Source organism: Haliaeetus albicilla, chromosome 8, assembly GCF_947461875.1.
Source record: "Haliaeetus albicilla chromosome 8, bHalAlb1.1, whole genome shotgun sequence".
Classification (NCBI taxonomy): domain Eukaryota; kingdom Metazoa; phylum Chordata; class Aves; order Accipitriformes; family Accipitridae; genus Haliaeetus; species Haliaeetus albicilla.
The window spans coordinates 34717113-34736156 of record NC_091490.1 but is presented as its reverse complement, the minus strand read 5'-3'; the positions used below and the strand labels follow the sequence as shown (position 1 = coordinate 34736156).

At 42.4% G+C, this 19044-nt stretch overlaps 2 protein-coding genes across 12 annotated transcripts in view; both read right to left on the bottom strand.

Moving 5' to 3' along the window:
- AXDND1 (axonemal dynein light chain domain containing 1) overlaps positions 1-1907 on the bottom strand; it is a 19571-nt gene extending 17664 nt beyond the window's left edge. The window contains exons 1-3 of the mRNA XM_069790726.1: positions 1504-1907; positions 849-1033; positions 371-474 (exon numbers count right to left, since the gene is read on the bottom strand). Coding sequence (XP_069646827.1) covers positions 371-474; positions 849-1033; positions 1504-1600 — 386 coding nt within the window. The 5' untranslated portion in view covers positions 1601-1907. The remainder of the gene's footprint in view (positions 1-370; positions 475-848; positions 1034-1503) is intronic.
- Positions 1908-3965: 2058 nt separating this feature from the next.
- Positions 3966-19044, bottom strand: part of SOAT1 (sterol O-acyltransferase 1) — a 30569-nt gene continuing 15490 nt past the window's right edge. For all 11 annotated transcript variants that reach the window (XM_069789695.1, XM_069789690.1, XM_069789689.1 and 8 more), the window contains 13 exons: positions 17101-17249; positions 16947-17006; positions 16403-16510; positions 14381-14663; positions 13177-13255; positions 12394-12475; positions 11643-11688; positions 10418-10547; positions 9916-10013; positions 9319-9417; positions 8674-8809; positions 7698-7843; positions 3966-6870 (listed from right to left, as the gene is read on the bottom strand). In XM_069789695.1, the coding sequence (XP_069645796.1) occupies positions 6814-6870; positions 7698-7843; positions 8674-8809; positions 9319-9417; positions 9916-10013; positions 10418-10547; positions 11643-11688; positions 12394-12475; positions 13177-13255; positions 14381-14663; positions 16403-16510; positions 16947-17006; positions 17101-17249 (1473 nt within the window). In that variant the 3' untranslated portion in view covers positions 3966-6813. The remainder of the gene's footprint in view (positions 6871-7697; positions 7844-8673; positions 8810-9318; positions 9418-9915; positions 10014-10417; positions 10548-11642; positions 11689-12393; positions 12476-13176; positions 13256-14380; positions 14664-16402; positions 16511-16946; positions 17007-17100; positions 17250-19044) is intronic.

Genomic DNA, 19044 nt, shown 5'->3' with positions numbered 1-19044 from the left:
CACCACTAAGCGTTGCTTATTTACAAAGAAGTGTAAAGCTATTCCCCTGCTAAGTCCATTAAAGCCAGAAGAGCTTCTTTTCTTAATCATGGATCACAGAGCATCCCTGTGATCCTAGCATCATTTGGAAGGATGGTTCCAAGAATTGCTCATTTAGCAACTCTTTCATTTATTATTCCCAAAACATCTTTCCCTCGAATCTCTCCAGCCCGAACTCGGATGGGACAGCTGGTCCATTCATCCAGCCACATTAGGCAGCACAGCCACCTACCATAAAAAAAAAAAAAAAAAGACCAAGGGAAAGATCTAGCTCTGTGTTCCCAGCTCTAACGTCTTTCCATTGCCCTGGGCTCCTTATCCCTTCTTTGCTTACCTTCCAGCGCCCGTCAAACTGACAGGGTGGTCTGTCAGGTGTCTGAACTTGCTCCGACGATTAGGATAATGCCAAAGCCGATCTGGGGTTTGCAGGCAGCTCTGCAGACAAGGCACACGTGGCTGTCACTTCTCAGTGAGAAATGTGCCAAGGAGTGGGAAAAGGTCAGGGTGGCTGCCTAAACAAGCTCCACATCATTATTTCTGTGTCAGGGCTAAAGAAATTGGTGTGGACAAAACAGCCTCGGCAAGGGCTTCGCAGCAGCACCAACCAGGGTGCAAAGCATGTTTTGCAGGGACTGGAAGGCAGCACTTTGGATCTGCATCGAATGGCACGGTCAGAAAAGTGATGTGATGTAAGATAAATTTATCTTAGGAGGTCAGCACACTTTCTTTTTTGCCCAGGGAATGAACATGCGCCCCCAACGAAGAGACGATTCTAGACAGAAAATGGCAGGAGATGGAAACACACTCACCCTGAAGCCCATTGGGGTTTTAGTGGTTTGCGGGGACCGCAAGTACTCTGCCCTGTAGAGAGAACTGCTGGCACTGGTCAGGCTTTGGAAAACCTCTTCTGGAACAAAACTATGCTCCAGGGAGGAAGAAACAGGCCTGATGTGATCAAGCATCCTTGAGGTACCCCTCCTCAGCTTGGGGACGTCTGGAAAATAGCAAGTCAGAACCATTTCAACAGCATGTGTTCTGCTGGTAAAAGAGAAAGTAAACTCGATGATAATATACAGGCCTACGAAAAACCATCACAAGATCTCTGCTCCCTTACCCCAAGCAGGACCTAATCCTGTGTTTAGCAGTTAGATCTTCAGTGAAGCCTAGAACAGAAGTTACCTTCTAACCGTGAGATAACGCACTGGTTACACCACTGCACCAAGCTGTCATGTACACAGACACCAAGGGATGCCGTGAACAACTAAAATTTGTGTGTTTCTGTAAAGCCATTTCCCTTCTTGTGGGTTGCTAGCAGTCAGCTTTCTGCAAAGATACTAACACCCTAAAACATCAGCCTAAATAAAAGCAAAACTTAATGCAGAGAAGCATCCCCGCTGCTAAAGGCAAGCTGGCAGGATGAAGAGTCAGATGTAGAACCCCCCGCAGGCTCCAGCCCAGCCCTACCTGACCGGTCCTTGCCGACTGAGCCTGCCCGCGGGGCACCGCTCAGTTTCCTCCCATTGACTTTTGGTCCAGGAACTGGCGCTCCAGTTGTGGCCATGGTGAATGTTCAATTTACTTTAATGCTTAGCCAAGGAAATTTGCAGTAACAAGCAATCTGGAAACAGAGTTAAACCCACATTTGTACCTTCACAGGGTTAACAGCTTATTTTGTTATTTATTGTGGAAAAAAACCCAAACGCTTGTGCCTGACACCCGGTACATCAGTTAGGAAGAAGCCCCTGATGCTTTGCTACGGCCTCCGTAGGGATGCTTGTTTTTCCACCTACAAACTGCATTAAGAACCACCACTTTTTTTATATATTTAACTGGGCCAGAGATTTAATTATATTTGACTCCAATTATTAATCTTACCACTTTTCTTAGCAATATCTTACTAATGATAAAAATTATGTTTACATTAGTTTCGTAATCTCCATGAATTCTCAGCTGAGGCCTCCCCCCCCCCCCCCCCCCCCCCCGCCACTAGCCTTGCCAATATATATTGTTCTTTATAAAGTGCTCTTGGTATTAAAACTTTTTGGCCTCCTCATCAGCTGTATCCTTGTGTACTGCGGTTTCTAATTAGGTTAACTACATTTCTTTGCCTTAAGATACATGTTTGTGGGTGTAGGTATAATCTAGGAGTAATCTTGCCAGGTAGTTTATTGTCTTGCTGTGTAAATGGTTTCTTGGAAGGAAAATGCAAAAATATGCTAAAAACTTCTGACAGAAGGGAACTTTTTTTTTCTCCTTTAACGGCTCTGGCAGTACATGATATTCCTACCAAAAAGGATGGGAAGATTAATGGCACTGTTCTGTAGCAGCTACAGTTTAAGGACACAGAAAAGACTTTACTTTAGAGCATCTGGTACACAGCTGGAAAACATCACATTAAGTCCTTGGCACACAAATCTTTTTCAGGCCCCAAATAAAGGCAGAAATCACCAACATGATATACATTTGGCAGTTGCTCCTATTTAATATGCATTAAATGGGGAGAGGTTAGAAACTCTGGTCTGTTCCAAGAGCTATCAACTCCTTCCCCGGGCTCCTCTCCAGCACTTCCAAGGGCGTCCTTTCCTCTTGCAGAGATGTGATGGCCGATATACAGCTTATAAAACCCCAACGATCCTTCTCAGCTGGTATTTAGCTCTGACATTGTCTGCTTCTTTTTAAGAGCTCAAGAAGGGCTTGTGTAAAAAAGTTTCTTCCTACACACCCAGCCAAGGCGATTTCCTCCCTACCCTCCAGCAGTCTTGCCTGGTACCGCCAGGCCGGGGTCTGCCATGGCACGGCTGTCTCCATCCCTCTCCCCTCCTTGCCCCTGGAAAGGGGGAGACTTGCAGCCCCATCCAAGAGGGCTGGGAGGCAGCTGTGCCAGGGACTCCCCAGAGCTGCGGGTACAGGCAGCCTGAGGCCACATCACACCCACAGGCTTGCAGCCCCCAGACCCCCAAGGTAGGCCAGCTCCCCCCTCCCAGTATGGGGAGCAGCAGAGGGCCCCCCCTCCCCGTACCTGCCAGCCCGCTCCTCCCTGGCTCCATCGCTATGGAAACACAGGGCTCTCCCCACGTTCTAGAAGATGCTCTCCCTCCCCAGCCCCACAAGGCTCTGACCCACACCTTCTCCCCACAGCAGCCACCTTCCCAGGAGAGCAACCCCACATACTTTACCCTGCCCCAGCCCCACTCCCCTATACCCTCCTACAAGGCCCCCCCACACCCCCAAATCACGAGCCTCAGAGAAGAAAGAAACAGGCCAAGGCGATTTTTTTTTGCTCCCCTAATAGCAAAATATATTTCAACTGCTGTAATACAGTAGATTATAAACAGGTCTTTCACGTGACAGAACACGGTACAGGTTGCATACAGGGAACCACTGGTGCTGGGGCAGGCAGCAGTGTGCGGCGGCTGCTGGGCCACCCTCTGCTTGTGCACCTCTCCCCTGCCATGGCGGAGGGGCAGCGATGGCTTCTTGCCCCGGCTGCAAGCACAGGGAGAAGAGACGAGGCTGAACTTGGCTGCCTCAGAGGTACTGCAGGGAGATGGTTCATTACCCTGATGCCACAGAGTGTGTGGGCTTGCTCACACTTATGCTGGACCACTGTCCTTCCAGCCCATCTACATTCAGAAGGTGCAAGCTCAGTTCAGTTTTCCTTTAGCGAGTGGCCTGATTCACGTAATCCATGCTATTTCATATTAAAAAAATACATCAGGATTTCCCGCCCCCCCTCCCACCACAGCACACAGCACATGCCTTAGCTGTCACAGGATAGCATACAGTTAGCAGCTCAGAGGCAGGACTGCTTCAGCTCCGAAGGCCAGAACCTAAATACCCCAACAGAAAGGACATACTAGGCATGAAGACTCTGCACAGGTTCAGCCTTCCTGAGAACAAACTGTCACCTGCACCAAAACCAGGACACATTTCACCATACTAATACTGATTTTTGTGATGTTATTGAGCAAGGAGCTGCAGCTGGACAGGTTGCCACTCAAAAGCTGGAGGCTTCCCACCTTGGAACCGAGGGAGTTACCATGGAAGCAAGCTGCACAATTCTTGTGTTGGAGAGAACCACAGAAAACAGTATATATTATTATTAAGAACTTGTAAAGGGCAGGTTGTGAACCTCAGCATCCTCATTATTGTCCAGAACACCATACTGCTAGCTCTGGCACTCACAGCCTAAAAAAACTCTAACATGGTATAACTGACTCTAATTAAACAAGCAATGTGCAAAAGACTTAGTATTTGCCCTCCAATACTCTTGAGAAATACAAAATAAGCCCAAATTCAAAGGCAATTCAAAAAAAAAAAACCAAAAAAACCCCCATGAAATTGAAAGTAATCCCAATTGTTAACACTCTGACAGCACAGTTGCCAGATGCCTCGATCTGCAAGGCTAAAAACCTCAACCTGTCAAAAACTAAGACTAGTTGCAACAGCTGAGCATCCCTTTCTGGTTGCCTTTTGCTTGCCAGATGCTCAAGCCCTCAGGCTTCAAGCACTGAGGATGCTGACACAGTAAATGCTGATATTCTTTATTAGGAATATGACAGCGCCAGCTGCAAGGGAAACACCAAAACTTGGCACAAAGTACCATGATTTGATTTCCTTTTGAGAACACTGACAACAGTAGCAAGACCTGACACAGGCATCAAGACAAATCGAGTCCCTAATCCATCACACCCTATGTGAGTGCAATTACAACTGTACATAAGCATTTTGAGCACCACAACTAAGTAGTACCAGACTGAGTTTCATCCTATACTAAGGAGCTGACAAAGCAGTTTGGCCAAAGGGTGGGATTTTTTGTTTGTTTTCTGTTTGTTTGTTTTTCCAAAAAGGAAGCTTAGTTGCTCCAGCATTTCTGTGCCTTCCTCCCACAAAAGGTACGGTGAAAGATTTAAGATTAATCAAACTGAATGAGGATAAAGTAATCCATTTCATTCTCAGGATTTTATATACCAATACTGCCAAATCTGAGTATATACATGAACGCCTTCCTCTGAAATTAACCCAACTGTTTCAACAAACAATTTCTAGTAGAAGATATTTTCAGAGGAGAGTCACATATGCAAACACTGTATTTGGCAAGTTTGACCTGACACAATGTCTTTTCTGAAAAGCAGGATTCCTTCTTTCAGGAAGCTGAAAACCCAGAAGAGTTTAAGTATCGCCTAGCTTTCATGAAATTACTTTTGACTCAGGTTAGTAAAAATAGAAGCCCAAAAGATAGTCATAAGTGGATTGGGAGACAAGTCTATCACCAGTCCTAGTACTGCTGGTATTCAATACCTAGGCTGTAGGTCAGTAAGGAAAAGCTGTTGCCAAGAAATGCCAATAAAGAACATTCGAGTAATTCAGAAATCCCTGTGACCAAAGTTAAGGTACCTCCATCGTGACCCTCCCTCTCCAATAATGGGAGCTGCAGTTCCAGTAAAACTGGGGAGATGCATACCCAAATACTACATAAGTTCCCTTTTGTGCTTAGCATCTGACAGAACAAGGAAACTGAAGGGACCCTGCCTAATTAATAGATACTGAAACGCCAAATTCACATAATGCTTCTCCCTTTATCAGTGTGTATGGGAGGATGTCCTACCTCTTCAGAAGGAAGAGGGCAATACCTAGGAAACTGGTCTTCACCTGAAGTCCCCACTGGTGTAAGAGCAGATGCAGGCAGATGAAAAAGCAGCTCCGACTCCAGCCACTGGGTCAACCCTCATTTCCCACCAACGCTGTTAGAAGCCATTACACGTTGGTGAGAGGCACCAAGATGTGCGGGCATATTGAACTGGACGTAGCCATTTCAGATGAGAATGTGCTATGTACCTGTAAAGTTGACTGCGTTTTCTTACACTTGGGTCACAGTATTTCAAATCTTTCACACTAAAGAAAGTCTTAATTTGTATACCTTAAAGCACCTGCTAAATAAAAGCAAAAGCTCTTTTATGTGTTAATTATATTAAGAGAATTGATTATTTGGAAAGGAAGAGCTAGAAGAAAAACTAGTCCTCAAGTCACAAGGGCCTTCAGAGAACAAAAATGCTGTAAGTCAGTTGGGAACTAAATGAATACAGAGAAAACAAATTTTCAGTGTAAAAAGTCATATAAAGACTGCACATGCTGTGCCCTGATTCTCCAATGCAGCCACAAGTAAACTGACAATCCCCCCTTCCTCTGCCTATTTTAAATCTGTAGGCAGCCAACATACATAGAATACAGTTCAAAGCCACCCAGGAATACTTTGGCTATCTTCAGAGCAAGGAGGCAAATACTCTGTTGCTCTGCCACTTGTCTGCATCACAGCAGCAGACAGGATCACAAAGAATAGAAGTTTTGTAGATACCCCATTACCAAAAAGGAGAAAAAAAAATTGCAAAGGGATGGCTAAGGAAGATGGACGGACGCCAACAATGAGCTACTAGCAAATCTGACTAGACTATCTATTGTCCAGAAGAGCAGCAACTTGGGGGGGACCCCTGGATGAGTAGGATTCCAGTAGACTCCATCTTCAGCTCAATGTTTTACTGGCATGGAAATGGCTCAAAGTGGGACAGCACACAGTAGATGCTGTCTATGAAGCCTGTTGCAATCCAGGTCAACTGGTTTGCCTCAGTGATGTTTAAAAAAAAATTATAGTTTCTCCCCAATAATCAGGAGGCACAACTTCCCTTAGAAAAAGTCTGTAGTGAGTTAGGTCATTGGTCCAAATACTTGGAGGACAACTCTGATCTTCTGCGATGACACAGCCAGAGCATACCATTTTTACATCTTCATATGACATGACCATGAACGTGGTTTTAAGTAGTCCAGGAATGTGGGCTGCAAAACATGGAGAGGCAGTAAGTTAGTCACAGGCAAACAGCACCAGCTGTGGTGTGGTCTGCTGAAGTCAAACTTCCCCAACAGGAAAGATAAAACCACATTTTCACATCCTGCAACCCTATTCTTATCCTCACTAAACAGCCTGTGTAAGTGCAGCTACAGCCACAAGCTGTTTGCCTGTCACCCACCTTAACCCCAGTTCTGATACATCAGGTAAATGCTGAGTCTAGTAGCATATTGCATCAAGAAGCCAGTCATTCAGGATGGCACACTCTTAACTGAGGAGAATCAAAATAAGAGTTTGCCTGAGGATACCTTTGGTTAAAACTGAAATCAATTAGGACAGCAAGAAGTTTTATGTAGAACAGAATCTGGTACCAAGAAAATGAGTTGTAAGTCAGAGAACGTAACACCAACAAAACCCCAAACTGACCATTTATAGGCAACCAATTCTCACTGCCACCCACTCTAGCCTGGGAGAGGCCCAACAAGCTGTTTTTGTGGACCTCCTAGAAAAGTTTCTCCTGACCTCATTGGCCCAGTGCTGCACTTCCATTCACAGGGCTTGAATGGCCTAGCATACTCTCAAGTAATGGCTTATGTCCTCAGAAATGTCAGAAAAACACTCTCAGTTTCAAGTAGTGAAATACTATCAGCATAGAAAGAGCACTAATGAAAGCACTTTTGTTAGAAAAAGCTTTCCTAGATTGTCTACAGTTTCTAGACTAAATAACTCCTAATGAACAGATACAGCATACTGCCAGAAAGGCTCGTGCCATTTAACTTCTGCCCTGTCTCCACAGCAAGAAAGGCCAGTCACTCACATTTTCCATAGGGCAGTACTGGCGGGCATACCACTCCTGGCTGTAGAGGCAAATGATGACACCTTGGCCCAGGAAGAGGGATGTCCACATGATCACATTCCAGATGGGCCCTTTCCGACGGTCATTAAGGATGAAGTTGAAGACCACTGGAAAGAGGTGAAATGAGAAACATCGTTCAGAAACAAACTCAGGATTAAAGAATCAAAGACCAACTGATTTCATGTGATCTTTCGCTCCCTTCACTTCATCTCTGGAGCAACAAGGCTGCTCTGTGAGGTCAGCATAGTGCAAGAAAATCTGGTTATGCCTGGCAGTAGAGCAAATACTATGAGATGATTCTGACATTTACTTCCAATAAGTTTGCCAACAAGCTGGCCCAGCTATAAGCCTCTGGGGATCAATACTGTTTGTGTTATGCTGGTGACCAAAACATGCTGGCAGAGGTGGCCTAGAGTTTATTAGAGCCCTGTAACTTGTTCAAACTCAAAACCCAAAATGAAATGCTAGAGCTTTAACTTCTAAATGGTCTCTCTTCCTCACTGCAGTAGCAAAGTAATACTTGTCTTACACTATGACTTTAAAGAGGAAGACTTCCAGCCTGCTGACATGCAGCAATTCAACTAAGGCTTGGCAAACAGGAAGCAGCGCTATTTTAATATGTACAGTGTCACATGAACAGCAGCCTCTCTCTCTTCCTCCCCATCCATACCTTGCTCATCTAAGTCCCAAGCTTGCAAACCCAATGTATACATATATCTATTAAGCTACTTGGCTGCAAAAATCCATTCACAAAGTTTGGACCCACAATTGCAACTCTTGGACAAGAAACAGTTCCGTGTGTTAGTGCCCAAAGGATAACTGGCATCAGAAGAGCAAAGCATTCTTGTTTAAAAAAAAAAAAAAAAGAAAACCAAACAAAACCCCCACAATTCACAAAACCCACAACCCACTCATATACTGTTTCCTGGGAACTTACTTCCAAAGCATGCAAACAGGCAAAAGAGAACTGGATAGCAGTAGCCAAAGCAGATGCTCAGAACATATTCGTGCACAGCAGCTGATACTGTGAAGACAGATAGCATAGCTGCTGCTTTGAACTTCTTACCAAAAAACTGGAAGAGAGAAGAATACCAAGTATTATAAACTACTCTGCTATGTTTTTAGTTTCATTGTTTCAACATTGGTTTTGGTTGTTTTTTTTTTACCTGAGCCAAGAAGTGCCTGCTCCAGCCAAGAGGCATACATGAAATGCTAAGTGCTTCACAGAGTACCTTGGATTTTAGGTGTTTTTCTTTAGGCATACTTCCAGTCTCCTGCATAAGCACTCAGGTTGAGCCCACTCATGAAGCATCTACCATAGCTCATCAAAATAGTACAACATGAGTTCAGACTGTTGAGTCAATCCTTACACTCCTACATCTCAGGCCCATATTCTACACACAGTAAGGACTTGGAAATGAGCAACGGATCTCTAAAAAGCACAGTGGCTACCCACAACAGCTGAGGCAAGGCATTTTTGTGCTTCTCAATAGACAGTGATGCTGCATCTTGACAAATGTACTGTCTTGCTTGGTGGTTAAATGTTTAATTAACAAAAAGAATACATCTGCTTGTTACTCACCCAAAGGAAGTCCCTGTAGGCATAGTAATAGAGCCAGTCATGTACTACCACATTCCAGGTTCGGTAGTAGTTTGCATAAGAAGTGGAGTTCCACCAGTCCTGAAAACACAGTTGAAAGAGTATAAATCTAATTAAGCATAAAACATTCTACAGGTCTTTTCTGGGATATCAAGTTGAAAAATATTGATCACAATAATACCAAGCTAATATAAGTTGCACTGTGAAATAATGCATTCCATTGCACTTTCACCGTTCTACTCTGTATATTAAGTTTGGTTTCATCCCAAACTGCAGTGGCTGAGACGATAAAAGATTAAAAAGAGTGCTAACAGAACTACTGGGTAGGTCTGGTGGCTGGTTCTGTTTGTGCACAGGGTATATTACCTTAAAAACAATTCAGACTGCCAAGTAGAAGTCAGATCTGTTCCACAGCACCACAACAAACTTAAGCCCTAACAGCATAAGCAAGCAAAAACCTGTGGATGTTTTGTTTGGTAAAACAATCTTCAGTTTTCTCTTCTTTCCTTTTCATTAGGAAAATGTATTTTAGAAGCTTTATAACCCTTGCTTTTATAAACTATAACTCCTGCTTCTTACCTTGTAGAACATCCTATCCGCAAAGCGCAGCATCTCAGCAAACGCATTAAGCCAACAGTGAAGGAATGCAAAGAAAACGAGGAAGAGAATCAGTACACCTAGAAATAAGGTAGATTCAGACTGGTTTTGTAGTATTTTCTCTCAGCTATAAGCAAGAACATGTAATGCAGTCAAGACTGTTCTTACAGGCACTGACACAGATAAGCTTTATGCTACCTATACAAAAGAGTAAAAGCATTTCAGCTTCTCTCCACACTAGGCCATGTTTACCCAGTGGGCAATAGCAAGGTTGCCACAGAGCCTAGAACTTGACTTAGAAGACAGTTAAATTCAAACCCAAGCTTTTATTTTGTGTTGCTGACTCTAAAGTTTAACACCATAATGCTGAAGTCTGCCCACAAGACCTCCTTTGCTGATCCTTGCCTATCACGAATGCATCTCATATGAAGCATTTCCCCTCCCTTCTGCCTCTTCCATAGTCACTAATGAATCTGGGTCTTACCTGGCAGAATGGAGTTGAAGATGCAGAGGACCAGCCCTCGAAGATTGAAGGTTTCTTGACTACCATTGGGAAACTGAGGAATGCAGAGTCTCACAAAGATGTAGTAGGCATAGAAAAGTGAACCAAGCACCTGGAGCAAAAACAAAAGTTGGACTCCATAAGAGAAAATGCACAATTAACACACCACCCCTTGACAGTCCTAGAAGAGTAACAGCAGCTGCCAACACAAGTCAAAATAATTTATTTTACATTGCTGCTAATAAACTTCCCTAAGGGTCCAGGCAGAAAGTAAGCCACAGCCATCTCTCTACCATGTTGACAGCCAGGAGCAAAATCAACTTGTCTTTTCTAGTACAGCAGCTGCAAAAGTTTCTCCTAGCTACATCAACTCAGAAGTTAGGACATAAAAGATCTGTGCCAATGCCAAAGTAAGCGGGGAAAGTATCCTGTGATCTAGGTCCAAGACAAGGGAAGAAATAATTGAAAAATATTTACTGTAGTTAAATCAAATATTAAAGCTTACTTTTAGCCCAAAGGGGATGTTTACAGCCCTTCTCTGGCTCATGAACCCATGTTCTGGAAATTCAGGTCAAAATGCAAGCCACTGCTTTAAATACTCTGACTGCTGTAAGCCAGGTGTGTGCTTTGTCACTCTCTTTTGTGAAAGAGCAAGCAGTCAAAGTCTTTTTCATGCTTTGTTTTTCCCTTTTTTTTAAAATTGTTTTGCTTTTTAAAACATGAATGCATGCTGTTCCTCGCAAAGCCATTACTTGGAAACACATTCACAAGAAGCTATTGAAGCTCACGTCCAGAAATGTGAAGATCAGGTCAACCTTAAGCTCAAATAAGCACTGAAGATTTGGACTCCAGGCCTCATTATTTCAAAATTGGTCTGAATATCTGCAGACAGGTAGCTGTGCCAGTGCAGTACAATCACTGTAAAGAAAGAGCGCCAGAGCATAGATATTGCGCTCCCCACACACATATACAGCTTTGGTTTGTATAGAATAGAGTCTAAAGGTTTGTTTAAGCAAGGATTTTTTTTTCTTTGACACAACCATTAGTGCAGCAAGATCTCTGTTTCTTTTTTTAGTCACGGAAAAGTATTCTTTTCTGTTAAGCCCACACCAAGTAAACAGTGATTTAATGCCAAAGGGAGAACTGTTTAGCAATACAATTTAGACAATATCTGAAAGTCCATTCTTCGGAAAGCTGCACTACTCACCTGTGCAAACTTGGTAGCCACATAGCCCCATCTTATCGTGGGATTCCTAAGGAAAAGAACACATGATATGATATCTAAATAGGACCCCAAAGCAGCAAACACCTCCCTTCTGTTACTCACTTTACCAAACTATACTCTAAAAAAATCTGTTTTTTGAGTCCCAGAGTTCTTAATCTCCTGGCATCCAAAAGATGTCTGCCCAAATTGCTGGTGCTTCACTTTCAAATACAGTAGGACAACTATGGCAATTCCATAAATGGAAAAGTATCTGGAAGGCACATTATGCAATTACGTAGGAGGTGGTGATCTGCCCGATAGTCACGTAAAAGACTGCTGACTCGACACTGTTGAAGTGCAATCCAGCAAAGTACAGAAAAGTTTGGGAGTTCCCAGTTTTAAAGGCTTCAGCCTATCTCTTCAAACTCAAGAGAGGGCTGCTTATTAGCACCACGTAAAACAACACACAAGCCTACTGCAGGAACTGTGTATCATGAAATATTCAGTAGCAAGTTCTTAATTTGTTTCACTTCAAGTGCACTTCCCAAAGAAATAAAACCAGAATGGTAAAGTCAAAATACTATTAGTATTAGAGTGAGTTTTTGTGACCAAGTCCTGCCCTTGCCAGGTTACTGACTTAACTACATCTTTATGAAAGCTCCAACTCAAATTGAATAGATCGCATCCAGGGATGCTTAATGTTGGCTTCAGTTTTTAGACTACTTTAATGTTCTATTGGTGTTGCTCACATTACCTGGGATAGTTGTCTCTGTAGATGAGGGTGGGAGCAAAGAGGAAGTACAGGTATTGAGAAATTCTGGGAATAGGTACTGTGCCTGGAAGAGGGGGAAATAAAAAAAAAAAAAAAAAGACACTGCCGTTTTTTTCTTACCGACAGTTCGGTTTCCCCAGTACCCTTTCACAACATAGAACTCTTTTATCACCTCAAAAAAACCCTCAGTCTGGAACTAAAGGTATGGGATTTGCAGAGAATACAACAAACTAGACCTATCAGATGGAATCGCCCTGCCATGAAGCACAGTTAACAAGTGACTAACAGCGCAGTGCTAACACCTTGATATCACGTTTCCTTTCCTCCTAGGGAAGATAGGAGCCTGTAGCGCCTGTATCAACATGTGGGTTCATGTCCAGCTCTAGCATGCCTTGCTGAAAGAGCTTCTGTGCTTCTACAGTTGCTGTCATTTCAACTAGAGCACTGAACTGGAGGTGTGCAGGCAGCCCCTAAACACCTTTTCCTCCTACAAGCAGAAATAAGGAGTCCTGTTGAAGAAAGACTTCAAGATACAGAGATGACTTAGACCTGAACAACAATCTAGCTTGTTGCCTAATACCAAACAAAAAGGTTCAGGCTAAAATTATGATGCAAAAGGCCAGCCTAGAGCCTCATGACCTCTCCATCCAAAGCCACCCTTTCAAATCCTACCTCTCCAATTCATGAGGGCAGCTCAAAGCAGTGGAGGGAAAACAAGAGCTGGTTATGCACTGCTGTCAAAAAAAAGCAGGGCAAGTTACTCACTGGACTTGTCCTTTACAGAGGCTAAGACTCTGGGTACATTCTCCCGGATGAATGAATGAGCCTTCATAACAAGACGAACCTGTAAGACAAAGAGAATATCAATTTAATACTCTCACTTTCCCAACTTCCCAATAAAGACTGGATCAAGCATTTTAAGGTAACACCTTCAACATCCTGGTTTCTCTCCAATTTACTACCCCTTTCACAAGGAAAGGGCTGCTTCCTCTGCCCACAAGCCTGTTTAACTGACATGAATTTAAAACACTGCAAGGTGAAACCTACAGTAAAACAATCATGGCTCATGAGAGTCAAAACACATCTCATCTACACTCACAGGACCACATCATACACAAGGATTCTGAATAACACCAGCAAGTCACTAACCAATTAACATTAATTTAAAATTGAAGGAAAAAACCCTATCCATTTCAACAGGCCAGTGTGTTTCAAAGTCTTGAAACCGACTCCTTGAAGTTAGATGTGTTCTACAGCAATTACCACTACACTGGAATAAGGCGGTGCCCCATATAAATAGTCCACAGCTACCAAGCAGGGCTTTTTGTTTGTTTTAACACTGAAATACCAAAAGAAGGACTAGTCCAAAGTTAATTCTCTAAGCCTACACTCTCATCTCTGAACATCCTTGTTTTAACCTGATGGTCTAACCACTCCTCCACACTCTTGCACTCTTCCTCTCCTTCTCCAGAAAAAGAAAATTCCACTTTCAATAAAGTTCTGACTGCAAGACAGACAGTTGCTTCTTGGGAACAGAAAGGGAAACAGGAACTACTTGTTGACTACGTACTTGTCTTTTTTTTTTTTTTTTTAAAGAGGGATGTTACAGCTTCCTTGTGAACTATGGTACAACAGGTTCTTAAAACTGGTTTTAAGCATTTAGCATCCACAAGACAACTAGAAATAAATAGAAATTCAGCCTTGAAGTATGTTCAGAAAAACCCCGCAGTAAAATTTTAAATACAGGGTAAAAAAACCAAGTGGTTACCAGGTCAAAATGAAGTTTACCACCTACTTCGTCTCATTAGACTTGCTGCCTGTAAGTCTGTCTTGAAGTCAAAGACAAACTCATCCACAGCCCTAGCTTAATTTAATGAATAAAAGCAACACTTGACTCCTTATGAAAAAGGACCCTTTCCATTTTGAAAACAAGATTCAACATATCCAAAGATACTGGGTAGGGACCTACCTGTTCCAGTATTACAATAAAACGGGAAGCTGGAGGCAGGGCATACGATATAGCAATATAGGTTGGTCCAAATCCAAGCCCAGCTGTTTGGAAGAGCGTGAACAACATCCCATAGAAAAGAGAGTGGATTACACGATGGGAGGAACTGTAGTAGCCTTGGGCCCACCAGACAAAAAGGTTGTATGGAACAATAACTGTGGCACAGAACATGCACAGCCAAGTACAGAAGACGACTGGGAGCTTTCCAAAAACAAAGACCAAGAGATCAAATCCTAGGACCAGCCTAGAAGGCACAAGGAAAGAGACAATATTCAGTGTCCACTGTTTCATTAGAAACATTTCTACTCCACTAAGTGGCTACAAAATGCAAAGCTTCCAGATCATAATTGTTTGACAGTCTAGATAGAAGTGACTGTGGCAATTTTCAGCTCAGGAACAGAGGGCTGTCTGTGGCAGATTTAAGTGGCCACCCACAAGCACATCAGAAAATAAGAGATGAAGGACTCATGCCATCAATGCTGTCAGACACAGCTTACCTTCAAATCTCATAGGGCTTAAGCACATCTTTAAGATCAGCATGTGCTTTAAGAGTACGCTCAACTCATCCCAGTTAAGAACAAGCACGTGACTAAATGATCCACTGCTGAACCAGGGTCCAAAAGAGCTTTTGGGGAACACTCCAAAGACATCATCACTATTACATTAAGAATCAGTTCTTCCCAGGAGTTTAACACTTAAAGAGGCTTTTTCCCCACCTCTGTAGGCATGAGGTATTTTAACATCTAGCACTCAAACCTAATTTAATTCTGCTTTGTGAAAACTGTAGGCATTCCACATGGATTCAATTTAGAAGTCACCCAAAAGGCTTAGGGTCATCAGATGGTCAGTTCAAATATGTCCACATGGTGTGCACCAGGTACTTTATTAATCAAGCTTAAAACATAACGACATAAACAAAAGGATGTTCAGCCTTACTGACTAAAGTCACCAGAGCTTACTCCTACGCAAAAGCAGCTCTTCTAAGACAAGGTCAGAGAAGAAGGTAGTACAGAGTACACCAACACAATTTATTTGTTCTCATGCAGAGGCTCAGTTGCAAACTGGATCTAAACTATCAGATCTAGCTGCGACCACAGCAATGATATTTTTTTTTCCTCTCTTTTTTTTCTAAAGTAATCAGAGAATCCAGCCCTATTAGTTGATTTTAGAGGTAAATACCTGTTCTCCCCCAGTGTCCATACACTATTAAGTTAGGATCAGCTAAACAATATTCAATAGTGCACAAGCTTGTTCTTATATCTAGACAAGAGGAACAATAATAATCAAGATACAACTCTAGTTTTGTACACTGAGGATCAGCTAATCAGCAAGATAAACATGTAATCCTACTTGTGTACATGGGATACAGCTTGCCAAAAAGATACTATTTAAAGCAACAAGCGAGTGTGAGGAAAGCAGTCTTTCACAATCTTGTTCAGAACTGGCTACCTGCAAAGCACAATCTTAACCAATATCCTTGAGATTTTTTCCCCAGGAAAAAGAAGTTCTATTTTTATTGGAGCACAAGTACAGTGTTCCAGAACTGTCATTTTTAAACAGAGGAAGGACTGCTGAAGTATTTAAACACAGTCCTCCTTCAGGCAACACAAGCAGCTGAAAGCTACTGTTTCATTAAATATATTCAACTAGAGCAGTCCACATTCAATAATGACCCCTTCCTTTTGCCAGCCTTGTGATGAAGTAAGAGTGTTAGGCTGAACTGTGCTGGCCATAATTCTCATGGAATACACCAATCTGTAGGATTTTCCTAACATCTAGCTATCTGATTTGAAATGATCATATACCCTCAACAGGAATTCTAGCATATATTTTAAGTATGTCAAGTTGAAAACCCCCCTTCCAACAACATCCCAAGGCAAGATTCCCCCTTCTTTCTGCACCATTCTGAGTTTCATGTACCTGTGGTACTTTGGAAGTGAGCATTTCCCAGCCTTGGTCCCTGTCTTTCCAAAGTATTCTTACCTTCCTTCATCAATGAAGTCTACTAAAAGTGTGCTGAGGATGAAGACAATGAGAAGAGCGATGAACATGTGGTAGATTGTCCTGATGTGACTCACTTCAAACAGCTCACTATGGGAGAGATTCAAATGCTATCAGGCCATTCACATAGCATACCACACCTCTAGCATGTTAGCTTTCAAAGTGTTTCACAGTAAGGTAAGATGACATCACTGCCATCCCCATTCAAAAGACTCAAGTTAACGCACAGTTTGGCTGTCAGTCTACACAGACACTTCCTTGGTTTATCCTCAGACAAAGGATAATTAGCCATTATCTTAGTGGTACTGAGAGGACTGTAATTAAGGTTTATAGTCAGGAAGACTGCAAGCTGTAGTAGAGATGTTTTAGAAAGAAACAGAGAAGCTTAAATGGATTAGTCCACGGGGATTTGAACATAAGACCACAGGTGGTGGTGGGGAGAGTACCTCAAAGCAAAGGCTAGTTAGTTTGCTGTCAAGGGTATTTTCAGTCAATTTAATAGAAAACGTGAAGTTAAGTTACTCACTCCAAGAGGGACCTTCTGGCAGTAAAGATCTTCCCATGTTCTGGAGGGGCCCTCAAGGTCCTGCAAACAAAGAGGAGAACATTTGAGACAAGAAAGGAAATAAGGCTTCCAGGAAACATAACCTTGTTATAGGGACAGCTTAAAACTGACTTACTTGGCTTTGTGCAGTTCCTTCTCTGAGCAGGAAGCTGGGAAGAGGGAGGCTGAAGATGAGGAATCCAGGAGTGCTGACTTTGCCACCAAACTGTTCACAAACTCCATGAAGTGACTGTCTACTTCCTTCATGAAAGCTGGCTTCAATTGCTGATAGAGTGAAAAAAGGAGCAGAAAATTGTTTAACTCTTCTGGATACATTTTCATAAAATATTTATATTCCTTTTTATCCTGGAGCAGGGCAGAGCAAGGCATCAAGAAAACATTCCTGTATCATCTGCCAACAGTTGGAGCCAACTTGGACAAGATCAGGGACTTATCCTGGCCTGTTCACACACCTCAGGCCAGAGGACTTTGAGTAATGTTTATCTTCTCTATCAGATGCAACACAGAGGAATAAAGTAAACATACTGCTCTTCATATATATGTCTGGAGTGGCAGGTATTTCACATATTTTATGGTGCCAAAAAGGTTGAGCTAACCTTAACACATGAGCCCCAGAAAATTTTTCTCAATTTTAACCAGTTACAACCTTAGCATACCAAACAAGTACAACAAGATTTACTTTTTAACCCATCTAGTGTTACTGAGGGAAAAATGGACCTTTCCATGCTTGTGGCTAAGCAATCACCATCGATGTTCTCATGCATTAACACAGAAGCAATCTCAATGATGTGAGTACAGGAAGAAGGACCAAATTTACCCTTCCACTGCTACCACTGGATTAAAACTTTCACATACCACTGAAATTACAGAATGCACGGAAAATTTCCACTAAAGCAACAAAACAGGGTACCGTTGCTAAGCATTAAGACTGAGCAGCAAGAGAGAAAACTGGTAGGCAGCAAGACTGAAGTTCAAGAATTCAGGGGATCAAATATCCTAGTTGAATTTCATACGCTCCCTTTTCTTCAGACAGCTTTATACAGGTTCTGTTACAAAGTTCTGTGACAAAGTTGCACCATTTTAGCCTATTCATATTTTTCTTCTCTCATTTTATTAGACAAAGGCAACTTCTGAAGCATCTGGTTTACTAGAGACCTTGACTTCTAAGGGTGCATGAAAAACCATTGATGAGCATCCCCCTCATCAATAAGTCATCCAGAGAAGGACTATAATTCATCTTCAAAAGGCAGATTGTAAAATGCCAAGATGTTTTCATATCCCTTTTGTCTTGCCTGAAGACTAGCACATGTAACTCATTCCTGTATTGTCCTGTCTGCAACATAGTTGAATCTGCTATTTAGTCTCATAACATGAGCTTTCAAAGACCTAATCTTCCACACCCCAGGCAGAGTTTTTAAAACCAGATGCATTTAGAGGAGAATTAATGATTAAATGTTCAAAGTTACTTATTTCTGCAGAAAGTGCTACACTGAGCTCTGGATAGCTTTTTGTTGTGGTGCAAATTCTCTTACTCTTTATATGCAGAGAGGATCCTGAGATTTGCAGAGTGGCATGTTATTCTTATGACTAGAAAAAGGCAGGCAAAATTAATTCCCTCAAGAAAACAAGAACATACATTCATTGTATTTCAGTGAGAACTTTGGGAATCTAAAGATCCTTAGATCTCTGGTACTTCAGAAGACAGTGATTTATAAGACTTAAGAGAATTTAGTTCCTTAACATCAAGTCCTCAGACACCAAAAGGTTTCCCAATACTTGGGCCTAGTGATGAAGCATGGCTGGAAGCTATCCCCTGAGCTCCTGACCCATAAAACTTTTGAGAACACTCTGCCAGATAGCCATCATCTTCAGCACAGGAAATAGGCAAGTTTCAAGAAATGACTTCAAATCTAATTGCATACTGTGTTTTGGTTTCTTATGCAAGTGTCTACTAGCAACATTTGTCTGACCATCCTTTTGCCTGGGATTTTTCAAGTTTGCTTCCAAATTCAAGGTCCAAGTCTTCCTACATGTTAACCACATATTATTTCATCTAGTC